The sequence below is a fragment of the Rosa rugosa genome, chromosome 7 (genome assembly GCF_958449725.1).
Source record: "Rosa rugosa chromosome 7, drRosRugo1.1, whole genome shotgun sequence".
NCBI lineage: Eukaryota > Viridiplantae > Streptophyta > Magnoliopsida > Rosales > Rosaceae > Rosa > Rosa rugosa.
Window position 1 is genome coordinate 27,289,331 of NC_084826.1, and position 17,043 is coordinate 27,306,373.

At 39.0% G+C, this 17,043-nt stretch overlaps 1 protein-coding gene across 2 annotated transcripts; it reads right to left on the minus strand.

Annotated features, from left to right (window-relative positions):
* Positions 1-55: 55 nt before the first annotated feature.
* On the minus strand, positions 56-7,072 carry LOC133720549 (protein translocase subunit SecA, chloroplastic). Of its 2 annotated transcripts, XM_062146913.1 has the most exons (20): positions 6,585-7,070; positions 6,258-6,330; positions 5,837-6,043; positions 5,372-5,475; positions 5,080-5,259; positions 4,704-4,922; positions 4,243-4,356; positions 4,035-4,148; positions 3,660-3,827; positions 3,257-3,432; positions 2,890-2,956; positions 2,620-2,766; positions 2,449-2,544; positions 2,298-2,366; positions 2,072-2,173; positions 1,742-1,993; positions 1,563-1,630; positions 1,043-1,160; positions 622-861; positions 56-515 (listed from the first exon to the last, which is right to left on the minus strand). In XM_062146913.1, the coding sequence occupies exons 1-20, from the start codon at positions 6,954-6,956 to the stop codon at positions 384-386; spliced, it is 3,018 nt and encodes a 1,005-aa protein (XP_062002897.1). In that variant the 5' UTR covers positions 6,957-7,070; the 3' UTR covers positions 56-383. The 2 variants fall into 2 exon arrangements, with proteins under 2 accessions (XP_062002897.1, XP_062002898.1); XM_062146914.1 differs by lacking the exon at positions 56-515 and having other exon boundaries at positions 679-861; positions 1,069-1,160; positions 6,585-7,072.
* Between the last annotated feature and the right edge of the window lie 9,971 nt (positions 7,073-17,043).

The following is a 17,043-nucleotide window of genomic DNA, read 5'->3' on the forward strand; positions in this document are numbered from 1 at the left end:
TTCATATGTCAGTTGTGGAAACTGGCAACCAAACAAAAAGCCATTGTCAGCAGTATATCGCTTGAAATTCACTGTCCATTACTCATGAATTTGTATAGTCCAAATCCAGTACAACAAAGACTCTGTCCCTAATTTCATTTGCACTATGCTAATCTAGCTAATGAATGGAAGAAATACAATAATCATTGTCATTTCATCTCAACAGTCCCCCTTGAAAAAGAATGCTCTGTGCTTAAAGGTTTTACACTGTCGACTTCAAAATTTACTTTGCTTTACAACAAGTTATACAGTAATATGTACCAATTAGGAGAGCCGAATGAAGCTTCCATTTCAAGCCTCTTCCTGTTGAACTTCAGCTGGAACGATCCTGTCGGGTTTATGCACTAAGCTGCTGAAGAAGACTCAACACTGCCAACTGAATTGGGGTTACCATTACCGCTACCATTAGTGACAAGTTTTCCTGATTTCTTATTCTCTCTTTGGTCCCCATCCTTCTTTACCATCACAGGTTGAAACTGCAAAAAGTAAAACACCAAAAACAGAAACAGAATCAAAAAGGCTGGTATATCAAATATTTTTCTACTGCACTATTGAAACACTAAATTGCAAACAAATATGCACCTGGTATATGGAATATATAACATTTCTTCTTATCTGTGCCATCATGTCCAAGAAAAGATTGTAGCCTTCAAGCTTATATTCAATAAGTGGATCCCGCTGTGCGTACCCACGCAAACCAACAGCTTGCTGAACGAACTTGAGTGCTTGTAAGTGCTCCTTCCACAATCGGTCAATATTGTTTAAAACTAAGAACCGTTCAGCGTCCTTCATCAAGCCCGGTGCCTGGCTCTCGATAATAGTCTGATATGCAGAAGAAATATATTATCAAGCTACTTTAAAGACCAGTCATTGCAAAATACAGCAGTCACTGGAAAGACTTGGTGAATTGACATTGCAATTGCATTTACTGTCACAAACATATCACTTCAAATGGGCTGACATCTAACAGTCCTAAATTATCTTAAAAACTTGTCATGCTGACCCTTTTCTGCAAATATGCTTCACGACCTCGAAGACGGAGGTAGTCCTGCAAATCTTCATAACTTGAACATTCGCTCCTCAGCACATCCGGTGTCAAATCATTCAATAGATAGCAATATCTAAAGCCACAGCAATAAATGTGTCGGTGAAAAAAAGAAAAAAAAAATATGAGCAATAGTAAAGGAAGAGATCCACCATAATACATACATTACAAACATCAAAGCAGCCTTGATCAAGAAATTAGAAATTCACACAGAACAATGATTCCTAGTTAGAAGTTAAAATATAATTCTAGTAAAATTACTAGGTTATTCCTTCATCAATTTTATTTTTCCCATTTTCCCATCATGAACAATTAATTTATTTTAGTCAAGTGTACATATAGAAAAACAGCATCTTGAGTATAATACTATAAGATCCTGTACTTACATGCAAGGATAAGAAGATAAGATGCACTATCATTCATCTGAAAACTCTGTTCAAAACTTTCAAAAGCACTTGTAATAAAAGCAGCAACTTACTGTTGAAGTTTCTTGATGAGCTTATCAAGATCCCAGCTTTCTTTTGAAGACTCTGAACCAATATTTGCCTATTCATTGCAAAAGTAATGATTTCACAGAAGCCCAATAATCAGATACAAATGGATAATGCAAGAAATCTATTGAATAGGTATCAACAAGAAAAACTACTTGGCACCTACCTCTAAGATATCATCCATTGTTAGTTCAGCATATTCAATTATAAGTGATTGCAGATTGTCAGATTCAAGGGCTCTCCTTCTTTCCGTATACACACGGTCTCTTTGGCTGTTTAGGACTTCATCAAATTCAAACAATTGCTTTCGAATATCGAAAAAATAGTTTTCCACTTTCCGCTGAGCTTCATCTAGTGCTTTGGTCAGCATCTTGGACTCAATTGGCAAGTCCTCGACTCTAAAAGCTCTCATTAAACCCTACAAGTTGCAATACCAAGTGTTTTTAGCAAGCCTGGTGCAGCATTAGCAATTAACACCTACAACTAAGGATTAGACCTGAATACGATCTCCACCAAATATACGAAAGATGTTATCTTCAAGACTTAAGAAGAAGCGTGAACTTCCAGGATCCCCCTGCCGTCCAGTTCGACCACGTAACTGTATAGATACAGATTGCAAAATTTCAATTTCAAGAAGGAAATCTCTCATGTTCAGAGCATGATGAGAAAACAAGGAAAATCAATTATGAACACAGTATAACTAATCTTGCCAAGTCTTAAACCTGATTATCAACTCGGCGAGATTCATGGCGTTCTGTCCCGACAACATGAAGCCCACCAGCTGACACAACCTGCAGGAATGTGAAAAATATAACTGTAATCCACAGTAGCACAGAATGTTAAAGGAAAATTTTTGTCATGTAATGAACTGACCTTCTTCCTTTCTTCCTCTGTGTAGCCCTTATATTCTTTCATGATTTCTAAAAAAGCACTCCGCAGTTTGGCTATCACTTCATCCAAAGCAGGTCCCTAACAAAGGCATATATTTAATTAACTCCATTCAGAAAATAACGTGTAAATTTCAGACAAGTTTCAAAGTTTCACCTTTTCGCAAGAATAAGAAAGACGTTCCTCTGCTTCAAGCTCCGTCAATGATCTCTGACCCCAAGTTTCAACAGCTAAATTCACAGCTTCCTCAGCTAACTTGGTCTTTTCATTGGACAGTTTGCATGGAAATAGCTTTTCATTAACCTGAAAAAAGGCATTCTCAGTTTCAAGATGATAAAATCATTGAAAACTGCAAGTCTGCCATATCTAAACTTCCCTAGCTAAAGTAATAATCATCTACATATCAAGATCAAAGACAAAGCACACCTTCCAGGACTTTTTCGGCGGAAGTTTTTTCACTGAGACGTAACCTCCTTCAGTTAGTTTTACAACTCTGCAAGAAAATTATAAGCAAAATGAAAAGTGGCTAGAACCTTAGTAAAGAAAACCTGCAGGATGCTCAAAATTCTTAGCCGCCAGAATTTAAGGTATGCAACTCATATAAATGGCTTCTTCTCTCTAGAGTACGCTAGTCTTAATACTCTAAAGTAGAATAGAAGTCATAATATTGAATTAATAGCGTTCAATACATAACATTAACTCCTTCAACTCCCATGTGTAAAACAGAACAGAACGTCTCATGTGTAAGTAAATGTTTACAGAGAAACCAATTATTATGAAGCTCATGTGTTACCTTGGCATAAGCATCTCACGCAGCTTCAACCTTGCCATAAATTCTGCATTCCCACCAAGGATTATGTCTGTTCCTCGACCTGCCATATTGGTTGCAATAGTAACTGCCCCTAGACGACCGCTTTGTGCCACAATTTCTGCTTCCCTCTCCACATTCTCTGGTTTTGCGTTGAGAACCTTCCATACATTAGGATTCCATTAAGTTTTCTCCACAACAGCATAGAACTGTTTTTTAATTTACCAAAACACATATTGCCTACTGTTTTCAAGTAACATGCCAAATATTTCGAGATAAAAGTACAAGTAAAGAACTTAAATTCACACAGTTTTTCATCAAATTATTTAATTCCATTTCAAACACCCCCAGCAATCAACTTAAACCAAAAGGATAAATGAGACCACACCTCATGGGGAATGCCAACTTCTTGCAACTGCTCAGACAATGAGTCACTCTGCTCAACACTAGTTGTGCCAACAAGTACAGGGCGACCTGTTTTGTGCATTCTAGAAATCTCTACTACAACTGCCCGCCATTTACCTGTAGCTGCCCTGAAAACTACATCAGACTCATCCTGAGAAGGAAAACGAAGAGATTGTAAGAAACTTGAAAACCAACGCATAAGGTAAGTAATGTTGAAAGGTGTACTAGAATATCTTGTGCAAATCTCCTTACTTATTATAGAATATTCAAATCAAACCATTTAAATTCCTACTATGAGAACATGATTTAAAAACAGTAGTGCAACTGCATTATGGCAAGCTAAACCAGCAAACCCTACCTTTCTTATCATAGGCTTGTTTGTGGGGACAATTGTAACTTTAAGCTTGTATATGCTTTCAAATTCTGTGCTTTCAGTTGCTGCAGTTCCAGTCATTCCACAAAGTTTTGGAAACTGTCATAGATAATATATAAATAAATAAACATTTCGAAAAGAACAAAAATTTTCTGAGATGTGATTCTCAATGAGGTGAGAGATAGAATCCTACCTGGAGAAAGAAGTTTTGGTAGCTAATAGATGCCAGAGTTACAGTTTCGTTTTGAATCGGCAGACCTTCTTTTGCTTCAACTGCTTGGTGAAGTCCATCACTCCACCGCCTCCCCTAAACAACATAAATAAGCTACTACAATTACAGAGAGATTAAAGATCCAAATCTCAATTACCCTAAATGTTGCAGCAACTAATTCTAGTGATGGGATAAGAATTTCAGTAGAATATCAGGGGAAAAAAATATAGCGATGGGGTTAACATTTTCACCAGAATACCAATAAGTCTAATTAATGATTGGATAAGATTGAAGCCATTCAGTTGACATTGCCACAAGAAAGTCTATAATGCTAACTGCTTTGTTGATGAGATAACTCGACATGAAAAATGCTTTCTTCCCTATAAAGAAGAAGAAACTACTGCACATAAATAAAGAAAACACTTATTGATAAAAATAATCACCTGCATAACTCGTCCTGTAAACTCATCAACGATAAGAACCTCTTTTCCACGAATTATATAATTTACATCTCTAAGAAACAGTTCTTTTGCTTTCACGGCATTCAGAACATAAGATGCCCACTGTTCGCGGGGATCATATAAATCTTTGACACCTAGAATCTCTTCAGCATCTTCATATCCTTGTTCTGAAAGCAGAACTGTTTTCTGCTTTTCATCCACCTGGAAAGAAAAGGGGAAGAAGAGAGAGAGAGAGAGAGAAAGAAAACTTGGTAAGAAACTAACAATATAATTAATAGATCATTCATGGCTCCGGCGATCTATGAATGCCTTAATTAGATAGAGAACTTTTTCTGATAAAAATGAATGGTAGGCTTACAGTATAATGTATATCTCGCTCAAACACTGAAGCCATCTTTGCAGCTTTATAATACCTATCGCTGGGTTTTTCTGCAGGTCCAGATATGATGAGAGGTGTTCTTGCTTCATCAATAAGGATGGAATCAACCTCATCAATTACACAGTAATTGAAATTCCTCAAGACAAGCTCCTCAACACTCTGTATATGCCAAGAATTGAGGTAGAATAATTTTAGGTAAGAAAACTCTTGCATATTAGCCACATTGCGGTAGAATAACATTAGTTAGGAAAATAAAGCAAGAATTACTTTCCGTGGCCAGATTATCTCTCAGGAAATCAAAACCAAGCTCGCTGTTTGTGACGTATGTGATGTCACATAAGTAGTTCTCCCTTCTTTGTTCACTTGTCATATTCTCTGCCCACAAAAATGCAGTTGTTAGATTTCTGTTGCAATCTTAATTAACAAAGAAAATATGTAGATGCTATCCAGAGACAATATAGATTTAACCTTGTCACTATACAATGTTCAATAGACTAACAAACAAATAAGTGCAACAATAGTAAAATGAAGTGGACTGGGAATGAATAGAGTTTCAAACGCACAAAGCATTTAGTACTTGCACAGAGGCAAAATCAAATAAATCATCAGTCTCCATGTTGCAACGAGTAAGTCTTCACACTCTTGATCCATCCAATACAAATAATATAAAACAAATATTGAAGGAAAGTAGCAAACATAATGCAGGGTATAACAAATACGCAAGAACGAGACATACGTTGGATTAGGCCAACCTTCAATCCAAGGAAACGAGGAACTTGACCAACCCACTCACAATCACGTCGGGCCAGATAATCATTGACAGTGACAACATGAACTCCCTTTCCAGTTAATGCATTCAAATACGCTGGTAAAATAGCAACAAGGGTCTTTCCTTCTCCAGTCCTCATTTCAGCTATTTCCCCCTTGTGAAGAACCATGCCACCTAAATGATCAAAACGTAAGTTCTAATTACTCAATGCACAACATACGTAATTCAGCACATGGGTTATGAAAACAAATGTGTTCTTCCTTCCGAGTATCTCAACAAGTACCAAACACCAGCTGTTGAGAAGTTCTTGACAATTTCTCACCAATAACAATAATACAGATTTGACAGCAAGTATTAAGCAAGATGGAGAACTCCAGGATGTATGTACCTATGAGTTGGACGTCAAAGGGACGAAGGCCTAAAACCCTCCTCGAAGCCTCTCTGATCACAGCAAATGCTTCCTGGGATGGTAGTGCTTCTTTGTTATTAGTAAATCCAAAGCATATATAAGCACTTCAACTACAAAATGTAAAACCACTATACAAGGCACACGGTTAAAAACAAATTATGATTTAACCAAAAACTAACTAGCATACTTGACATAATTCACAGTTACAAAATCCATATCTTCATTTCATTTCCATGCTAGACAAAACACCAGGCAGTAAAAATACAAGAAAACACGCACGGTAAATTCGAGAAAGAAACTACTGACCGGTAAAAGAGAGTCCAAGGACTCGCCCTGCTTGGCACGTTGTTGAAACTGCAGAGTCTTCTCCCTGAGCTCGGAATCGGAAAGCTTAGACATCTGAGCTTCCAAGCCGTTGATCAGAGACACAGTCTGAGCGTACTGCTGCCTGGTGGACTCACCGGTGTCAGTCCCTTTGAAAATCCCGCCCAACAAACCTCCCAGCGAAGCCACTGCCTGCACTCGCCGGCGTCTCCGGCTCGAAATCCGTGAGGTTTGCGGCAGTCGGAAGGGTTTTCCGGCGAAGAAAGAAGTGCGGAAGTGGGAGTTGTTGAGGGGGAGGGCATGGCGGGAGTTGGAAGAGAGAGGTGAGAGGGAATGGGGCTTCACCAGAGCCATTGGGATTCGAATTTGAGGAATTGGTTAGAGATGGAGGATGGATTTCATGTTCAGAAGAAAAGCCCAAGCTTGCTGAGTTGGGATAAGGTGTGGTGAGGCCATCAACCAAAACAGAAAGATATAACTGAAACACACACGGAAAAGGAGAGAAAAAAAGAAAAAAAAAAAAAAACACCGACGTCGGACGTCGTCAATATCGCGCCGTAATAAGGTTTATTTTTTTATTTTTTCTCTTTTCTTAAAGGGTCCTCGGCCAAAAGCACCAAACTCCACTTATCCCAGCAACAGATTTTTATTCCCTGTTACCCAATTTAACGTAGAAATACAATTTTACCCTCAGTCAAATTAATAAACTACACATATCTGCCCACATCTCTCTCTCTCTCTCTCTCTTCCCTCTCTCTCCTCCGATCAGAAACTCTCTCTCTCTCTCTCCTGCAGGCGTCGATTCGCTCCCCGATCTCCAACTCCAGCGCGGTTCAACCTCTTGCCCAGATTCCGCTGCAGCTCGACCGCGTCCAACCGCTGTTGCGCTCACAATGACGAACAGACGACATGAGCTCACAGTGCTTAGGCTTCCACCTCCACTTGACGAATTCGCGGCCGTTGGATTTGTTGCTAGAAATGCAATTCCAGCCCTTGAAGATCTCCTTACAGGTGTCGTCGTACTTGGGAGAAGCATTAGTGTCGTAGATCCAGGCTCCATCGGAGTAGTCGCAGGACCCGGCCGGCTCCTTAGAGTGTTTTGGGTAAGAAGGAATTAAAAAAATTTAATGGGATAAGTGGGGAAAAAATCCCTAGAAATAGGATAAATGGACAAAATCTCTTTCTTAAAATAAGGTAGTTCTCAAATTCAACTATCGATGAATAGAAGCCTTGCATTTGAAGTGTGCCATAAACGGCTAAATCCTATTTTTATTAACTCCACATTTCAAAGGACGAGATCGTCAACGAATAAGACTCACCGACGGTTGGATGTGAGAATTAACATAATTTAGGATTTTATTACAAAATGCATCAAATTTCGCCAATATTTCAACTAGGCCTGGGCATTAATTTTAGCTCGAAAACCCGAACTGGACCTATTCGGGCCGGGTTTTGAGAAAAATAAAATAAAATAAAAACTAAAGGCCTGGACCGTTAGCCTTTTAACGGGGCAGTCCCGGGCCCTAGGATCCAGTGAATGTAAAGCTCGAAGGCCCGAACACTCCTAATATCCCTATTCAGTTTTTTCATTTTATCCCCATACCTTATTGTTTTTTCTCAATTTTCCCCGATCCCTTTCCAGTTTCTAACTTTCTACTCAATTTTCCCCAATCCCTTCCACCTATCAATTAATCAATCTTATTCAATCCCCTTCAATCAATCAATCCCATTGAATCCCTTTATCAAAGAGCTGATTTCCCCAATCCCTTCGTCAAAAACCCCAAGCCTCTTTTCTGTGCAGAGCCTTATAACTCTAATTCAATCAATCAATCTCATTCAATCCTTCTTCAATCAATCAATCCCACTCAATCCCTTCGTCAAAAAGCTGATTTCCCCAATCCTTTGGTCAAAAACCACAAGCCTCTTCTCGAAGAACAGAGCCTTAGAACCCTAATTCCTAAATGGAAACGCAGCCCCGGTTTGTTGGAGTGAGATGGTGGCGACTTCCCTTCATTCCAGCCAGTCTGAAGGCGTTGGTACTTTATTTGGTCAGTAACTTTGATTCTTTGTAACTCTAGGTTTGTAACTTTAAAGTTTGGATGTTATTTCTTCATTTTATAGCTTAGTGTGTGATTTGTATGATGGGTTAGGCTGTGCTCTAAACCTAGAAAATTAGAAACATAAAAAAATGGTCGAACCCAGATGCACTTGGTCGAGCTCTGTGCCTTTTATCTTCTTTTTCTTATCTACTTTGATTGTTACAGAACCACTACAAATCACCAAATACATAATCTTTGCCGTCACATATTGATGAAAAATGTAAACCTCGGTGATGGATTGCTTCAATTGATTAAAGACTGAAGATTGAGGGAGACTAAGGATGAAATTGTGGAGAAACTCAAGTTCAGCCAGACTGGATTTTTGGGCCCGAAAAACCCGCAGGACCGGCCAGTTCATTCATGGTCCGGGCCTTCCCTGTCCCTACGACTGAAAAACTTGATTTGAGCCCGGCCAGTTCAATTGGGGCTCGATCCTGGGCCTTGCATATACCATGTCGGGTTGGGCCCGTGCCCAGGCCTAATTTCGACTTCGATCTCCTTGGTCAACGAATAAGGCTTTGTAACCCTATTTCTATTAGCTATACACTTCAAAATGGCAAGACCGTTAACGGATGTAAGGCTTGGGATGTCGACCGTTGGATGTGAGAATTACATAATTTTAGGTTTCTAGTCCAAAATGCATTAAATTTCATCAATGTTTCAACTTCAATCCCCTTAGTCAACCGAATAATGCTTTATAACCCTTTTTTATTAACTAAGTACACACTTCAAATAGCAAAACCGTCGATGGATGTAACGCTTGGATACTGACCATTAGATATGAAAATTACAACATTTTAGACTTCTAGTCTAAAATGCATCCAATTTCGTTAATGTTTCGACTTCGATCCCCTTAGACAACCGAATAAAGCTATATAACTCTATTTTAATTAATTACACACTTCAAACGGCAGGACCGTTAACAAATGTAAGGCTTGGGACCCCATCCGTTGGATGTGAGAATAACATTATTTTAGGTTTTTAGTCCAAAATGCATCAAATTTTAGTCAAATTTCAACTTCATTCCTTTTGTTCAACTGAATAAGGGCTTTATAAGCCTATTTTTATTAACTCCACACACAAGTTCGTTAACAGATACTAGGCTTGGGACATGATAATAAACTACATAATTCTACATGTAAAGAAAATTTTAAATGGTGCGATCTAGACCATTGATCTCAGAACCTCACCGTCCGAGCCTATAAAAAGCCTAAGTGAGATAGGATGATCCAGCATCCAGGCGAGCCTAGAAGCTTTAAAGCTTTCGACCTGTCACCTTTACATTGTCTTGGTTCTGAAATGTTGACGTTAGAAGGGGATTTACTCCGATGTTTTACTGTCTAAGATTCTCTAAGGTCTTCAATATATATTTTGTTTTTTAAGAGAATGTCGCGAAAATTTGCAAAGGTGTTCTACTCATAGAGATCTAAAAACTAAATAGTCGAGATACCGATCATAAAATTACTCCAAAAGATCCTCAAAAATGTTTGAACATATTGCTCCTTATTTAATAGGGTTTTATTCTTTGAAAACTATTCTCAGTAAAGACTTCAAAGATATCCACTAAATTGGCTAGCCCTCCAATTCCTCTCTGTTTCCAATCTCTTCAACAATTTCTTCTCAAACTTCAGACACAAAATGCTCCTCTAAGTGGAAGATTCAATCTTTCTTTAGATAGCTTTTCCATCACAATAACACGAATACCTCTTCAAGTAATTGAGGCAGCGACATACAACTTTCATCCTTCACCATATTGTTGTAACTCTCAGGTAAAACATTGCTCATTTCACCATATATCTTGCCAAGAAAGTAAGCAATATCATAATTTTTTGGTGCCAAGTTAACAAAAAATGATTGAACCTCCCCACGACCTTGCTTACTCAATTCTTCCAATCTTTCATCAATGACATCTCTGGTCCTAGCATAGGCACATTGAATAAACAATTTGACAACATGATTTTGTAAGATGGACCATAAGAACTTGGATACCTACCATTGAAAACTTTCACCCTTTAATATCTTTGGAGACTCCTTAGCCCCTGAACAATCAATCAGTTCTCTTTTGTTTATTGCCCTTTCTTTACGTTGGTACTCGTAAAGGATAAAATTCAAGACATCCAGAATTGATCGTGCAACCGTGTTTGATGGCACATGAGTGTAATATTTGATCTGGTAAATCATTGATCTGATGTTTCAACACTAGTGGATTGAGTTCCAGAGGACAACACCATCAACCTCTTTGTCTAGGGCTTTGAACACCTAAAATACCTTCACCATTCCTCTTCGAATAGTGGCATAAACATAATCAGGCAGAAATAATGGAATGCGTTTATGCGAATCCTAATATGTTGTATGTTGCTTTTATAGGCTGAGGCCAAGAGTTCTTAAAAAGGAGGTTTTAGAAAACCAATAGGCGTTAGAATACTGTGGTTTTGATAGCTTAATCTTATCTGCGCAAGATCAAGAAATCAGGCCTAAAAGAATGTTGTATTAATTGTTGAACACTTGTTGCTGTAATGTATACGGTTTACTTCTATGGCTATTGATGTAGAACACTTATACTTGTTTTGAATGAGCTAATTGTGCACATGATTCTGTTTTTCTTATAAACCACTTCTTCCTCATATATTGTTGTTCTTCCAATCGAAGAATATAATATTTGCGGCATCAAGTAGTCTAACTATTGTCCAACCTCAGTTCATCCAATCAATTTTTAGTCAACGTTTTCTACCAAAGATATCCACTTGTAACTTCTTCTTTGTTCCTCTTGTCTAATCAATCAATTTTGAATGGTTCTAATCATACCTCCACAATTGGTATTTAGATCTCTTAACAACTTTTTTGCGATTAAATAACTTTCGATTTTATCATTTTCCTTTCTTCTTCTTTTTTCAATTTAACCAAAAAGAAGAATAATAAAGCAGTGAAGTATCTTTTTTTTTTTATCAAATAAGAACTTCATTAATAATGAAACTGCTTACAACGAGTTATAGGCGACACCTCTTACTCAGAAATGGCTTCTAGACTTCACACTGGAAATCTATGATGACTGACTCTAAACTTGCACTACAAGTCTAATATGACTGACTCTAAACTTGCACTACAACTGTATGACAGACAAAAGCGCAGGAGCAGTGAATCCTTGACATCTCACCTCTCGTCCAGCCAGTAAGAACTCTAAACTAGACAACTTACTTGTGTCGACACTAAACTCACCCACCAGAGTCCTCCTGACCAGCGTTTGATCGACCAAGCCAACACTCATTGTGACCTAAACCTGACCAAAAAGGTTGCTAGACAATCAGACCTGGGACTAAGAAACTCAACACCATCACCACCCTCTTGTCAACACCATCCATCCACCACTACTCCAAATCGCCATCGTCTTCGCCCCGACCTCAGACAGGAAGGACCCACTAGAAGGCCAAGGATGATTGTCTATAGCCAGACATTTTCGCCACCGCTGCTGACCCAACTCCAGAACAGGAACGACCTCTCGACCGGCGAAGAGAATATTGTCTATACCAAAATTGCAGTGCGACCCAACAGCTAAAACTAAAAAACCTACAAAAGCCTTATTGAAAAAAAAAACCAATTAAAGAAACCAAACGCCAAAAATTCGCAGCAGGCCGCCACACCCACCACCACCTGCAAACACCATCGCCTGCTTCGGAGCCTCACCTACATCAGGCCACCGTCTTCCGCAGACCACCGCCTACAAGAGATCGCCGCCAGCATTTGAACTCCCCAACCTGCATCAGATCGCCCTCGCATGCATCGATCTCCCACCTGCCGACGATCACCTCTGTCAGCGGCCCGCCAACCCGACTGTCCCAAAGCCCAGCTATTCCGGCCAATTCCGATCTGAACCGCTCGGGAGCGAGTGGTTCGATCTCAACATCGGCCCAACCTCGGCCACCACCATCCTCGCCCTTAGAGAGAAGCATCACCACGAAGGCCAGATCTCGTCCGGCTGCACGCGCTACGCGTCGACGAGGCCAGAAGCCCGCTCCGACGAGGGTGCGCCGCCGGACGAGTGAAAGTTTTTTTAACGGGGGAACCCTAGGTCTAGCAGTGAAGTATCTTAATCCAAAGTTTTCCGATCTCCCAAAAAAAAAAAATCTTCAATTTTCTTCTTCCTCCACTGAGTTTAATGATAGCGGTAACGTAACTATGAAGATATATTTGGTTTCAGATTCAGAGACTGTGATTTATTATTATTACAAGTTTTTTGAAACACATAGATGTTCTTTTTTATTTTTATTTTACAATGATATACACATAAATGTTTTGATGATGATGATGATTGTGAGGAAGAAGTCAGACGAAGACATATCAGTCTTGCTAAAAATGACATGTGCCATGGATCTCGACAATACCTCAAAACCAAAACAAACCACGGATAAAAGACTTTAGGGTTTAGTGTTTTTAGGTGATGGTACACACATAAATGTTTTGATGATGATGATAATTGTGATGATTTTTTTGCTTTTTGTGGAGATATGAATAGAAACACTATTCCTTAAAAGATATTCACTTTAATTTTTTATTTGTCTAGTCATTATATCAATATTAGTTCTATATCAAAACACTTTATGGCACATTAACTTATACAAAATAAAAGATCACATAAATGGCTATGTATCTGTATCAGACCAAAATGAAAACACAGCCACACCAAAATAAAATCACACCCACACAGTATCCTATGTCACTGGCCATGTTACAGAATCAAACTAAAATTTAAATACAGTAATTTATCATCTCCACTAAAAAAAGCTTTAAATCTTCAGTCAAACCAAAAATTGGAATCGAATTGTTTTGTTTCATAATCAAATGCAGAAATAATTATATCATATTCGACTTATAATTCCAAAACTAAACACTATCTCAATGTATCGCAATTAAGTAAGGGAAGTTTATGAGAATCGAGGCTGAAAGATTACCCGGTCGAGGTAGACGACTCAAGGTTTGCAATTCTTCAAAACCCTAAAATTTGGGGCTTTTTCTGTGAAGTACTTTTGCAGAGGCGGCGCTGCTTCACCGTGGAGGAAAACAGTCGTCGGAGAATGTACGTGTCTCAGAATGTGGCCGCCGGAGGTGAAGAGGATTGAGAATTCTCTATTTCGGAGTAGGTTTGAGCGGTTTTTTGAGGTTTGAAATTCCGAAATAATGTGGAGAAGATGAACAATAGTGTCGTTTTAGTTTACCTCCCACAAACTGCCAAAGAAAACTGACGGTGGCAGTTTTGTAATTAAGTTGAACTGTAGTGGTAGGTTCTGAACATGTGACCTTAATTATCATGAGGACATTTGTGGTGTTTAATTAAATTATAATAAGACACTTCAAAATGACATTTTTTATCATTATCCCTAATAATAATAATAATATTATAATAATAATAATAATAATAATAATAATAAACAACAACTGTCACGCCCCGGATTTTGAATAATAAATTCAAATCCGAAACCTGAATAATTACAATTACAAAAAACCAAATCTCGAAACTTCGAGTTCATTATTACAATTCACTCTCACAATATATTATAAAGCTCAAATGAGCATAACACACCTCACAACTTACAATTGTTGTAAAACTCTAACAATTGCTCTAACCGCACGATCACCGTCCTGGTTCTCCTGTCCTGTAGGATTACCCGCTACACAATTTGAATAGTGTACCGGGAGTTGCAACAACACAAAACCCGGTAAGCTTTTTACAGCCAGTATGAGTAAACAAGAAAGAACTGTTGATTTATTAGATTCCAAGACTACCACAAACCCACGTTACTTTCTCACTCTCATATATATATATAGACACTTATGAGTTACTCTCAATTTAGCTCATAAGATCACTCACTCTCATATATATATATAGACACTTATGAGTTACTCTCAATTTAGCTCATAAGATCACTCACTCTCATATATATATATAGACACTTATGAGTTACTCTCAAATTCGCTCATAAGATTTCCCAACATTTGGTAGACAGACTCATATATATATATAGACCCTTATGAGTTACTCTCAATTTCCCTCATAAGGTTACCATATATATATTGACACTTATGAGTTACTCTCAATTTCACTCATAAGTTCACTCCACATTTGGCAGACAGACTAGAGCTCTAACTGAACGTAACCACTCGTCCGGCCACAGACGTGATTACGATTTAATACTATTAATAACCACCAGCCCGGTACGAGAGCGTGATTCACTAATAGATGCCATGGTCACCTCGTGACCTAGTGATCTCCACAGATCACAACAATTTATTGTTCCTCAACAATAAAACTCAACACCTCTCACAATATATTGTTTCTCAACAATAAACTCAATATCTCTCACAATATATTGTTTCTCAACAATAACTCAACACAACTCCAACAATACATATTATTTCACGTAATAATATATATACAGACATTCACACAGGAATGTCTAGTAACACCAACAATAGTTCATATGATTGCAACAAAATAAAGCAATTAATTGTATTGGGTTCGTAATATGAACCACGTGAGGTTTACTCACCTCGATAATCCCGCTGCGTCTTCAATTCAGCTCAAAATACGATCCACAATCGTCCACCAACTCAAACCGTCAATCACCTAGTCCAATAATGATCTTGACTTAGCCAACAACTCAAATATGTAATTAAACGACGATCCAACGCTCAGATTCAAATTAAACGATGATCCAACGGTCGGATCTGAATTTAATGATGATCCAACGGTCGGATCCTCACGGATCGCCTTTAGGATCATCCTCCAAAATTATCACGAAGATCCAACGGTCAGATCTTCCTGAATCGCTTTTACTAACATCTCCACAAAATTATATGAAAATCCGACGGTCAGATTCTCACGAATCGCCTTCCGAATCACTATTTCTCAATTATACGAAGATCCAACGGTCGGATCTTCGCCCGTGACCTCACAAGGTCACCGGGACAGTCATACGATCAACATATCCAAAATTGAAGCAAAACCGATGGTCAGATCTTCACAGATCGTAAACCGAAGATAAACGTAAAAACGTTAAATAGTAACGTCAAAACGTAAATCCACTATTTATCAACTTTTTCTAACATGACCATGTTATATATCAAAACGCTCGTATGGATGCATAGATCATCGCCTAGATAATGAAAACTCGAAATATGGTCTGATGCGCCGCCACAAGCGGTGGTCAGTGGGCGGTCAACGCGGCGGTCAACGCCGGTCAACCACCTCAGATGGCAAAGTGACCAACTACAAACTGGTTCAAAATGAAAGGGTGATCGACTTCCATACCTGGAGCTAAGTCTGGTTTGGCCTAGATCGTCCTAGATCAAGCGTTGAAGTTGGATTAATCTCGTGCGTCTGATCAGATTCCAGATTGAATCAGGGACGTCGAAATCTTCAACTCGTGATCTTTCACTCCACACTCCAAATCGTCAAGCAAGGAGGATATGAGGATGATCAGGGGAAGGAGGAGATCACGAAAATGGGGAGGATCGGCCCGTGCAACGCCGGCACGGCCAAGATCCGATCGGGTCAAAAGCTAGGCTGGGGGGGGGCTTCGATCCACGTCTGGGGGCAGCGGCGATGCAAGGGGAGGCCAGAGGGAGGCTGTGCGTGCGACGGCGAGCTCGGGGAAGGCCGGGTCGTGGCCGGAGGATGCCGGAGGACCACCGTTTGGCCGGGTCGGGTCGGTCGGAACCCGAGGGTTCTGAAGGTCGAAGGAAGAGAGAGAACGGAGGAAACCGGGGGCTTTTCCGCAAAAAGAACTTTTTTTCGTCCTTAAATGAAAATAAAAAATCAGAAAATTTCCTATTTATAGAAAATTCCCAATTTTCAAAAATTCATAACTTATTCATACGAACTCCGAATATTGCGTTCCACATGTCCACGAACTCGTATCGACGAGCTCTACAACTTTCATGAAGGAAGTTTTCCCAAATTTTGAACGTATAAAAAGTCAACTTTGTTGACCCCCTAAAAACGTTCGTTTTCGAAAATAAAATCGTTCGAACTAATTCCACAACTTCTCCGAGCCTCGTACTCGCTCCCACTATCGTGAAATCATTTCTAAAAATCCACGGAATTTAATTTGGATTTTCCGGGGTATTACAGTCTACCCTCCTTAAAGAAATTTCGTCCCGAAATTTGAGCGTAAGTCAATTCCTCTCGATTAAGGTTGACCTAACCATATAATCTCCATCTCTTCCAAATCTGTAGTAATCTACAGAGCCACAATCCTTTGTATAAAAATACATTCCTATGGCCACTAAATCCTTTCATCACAAACGTAAACTCACACAACAACTGCTCAACAACACTCCACATCACA

Excerpts from the sequence above, each read along its gene's own strand:
- LOC133720549 (XM_062146913.1), bottom strand. The coding sequence starts at position 6,956 with ATGGCTCTGGTGAAGCCCCATTCCCTCTCACCTCTCTCTTCCAACTCC. Across the intron at positions 2,367-2,448 it reads CAGAGGAAGAAAGGAAGAAG|GTTGTGTCAGCTGGTGGGCT; the intron begins GTCAGTTCATTA and ends ACATTCCTGCAG. Across the intron at positions 1,994-2,071 it reads TTGGTGGAGATCGTATTCAG|GGTTTAATGAGAGCTTTTAG; the intron begins GTCTAATCCTTA and ends TGCAACTTGTAG.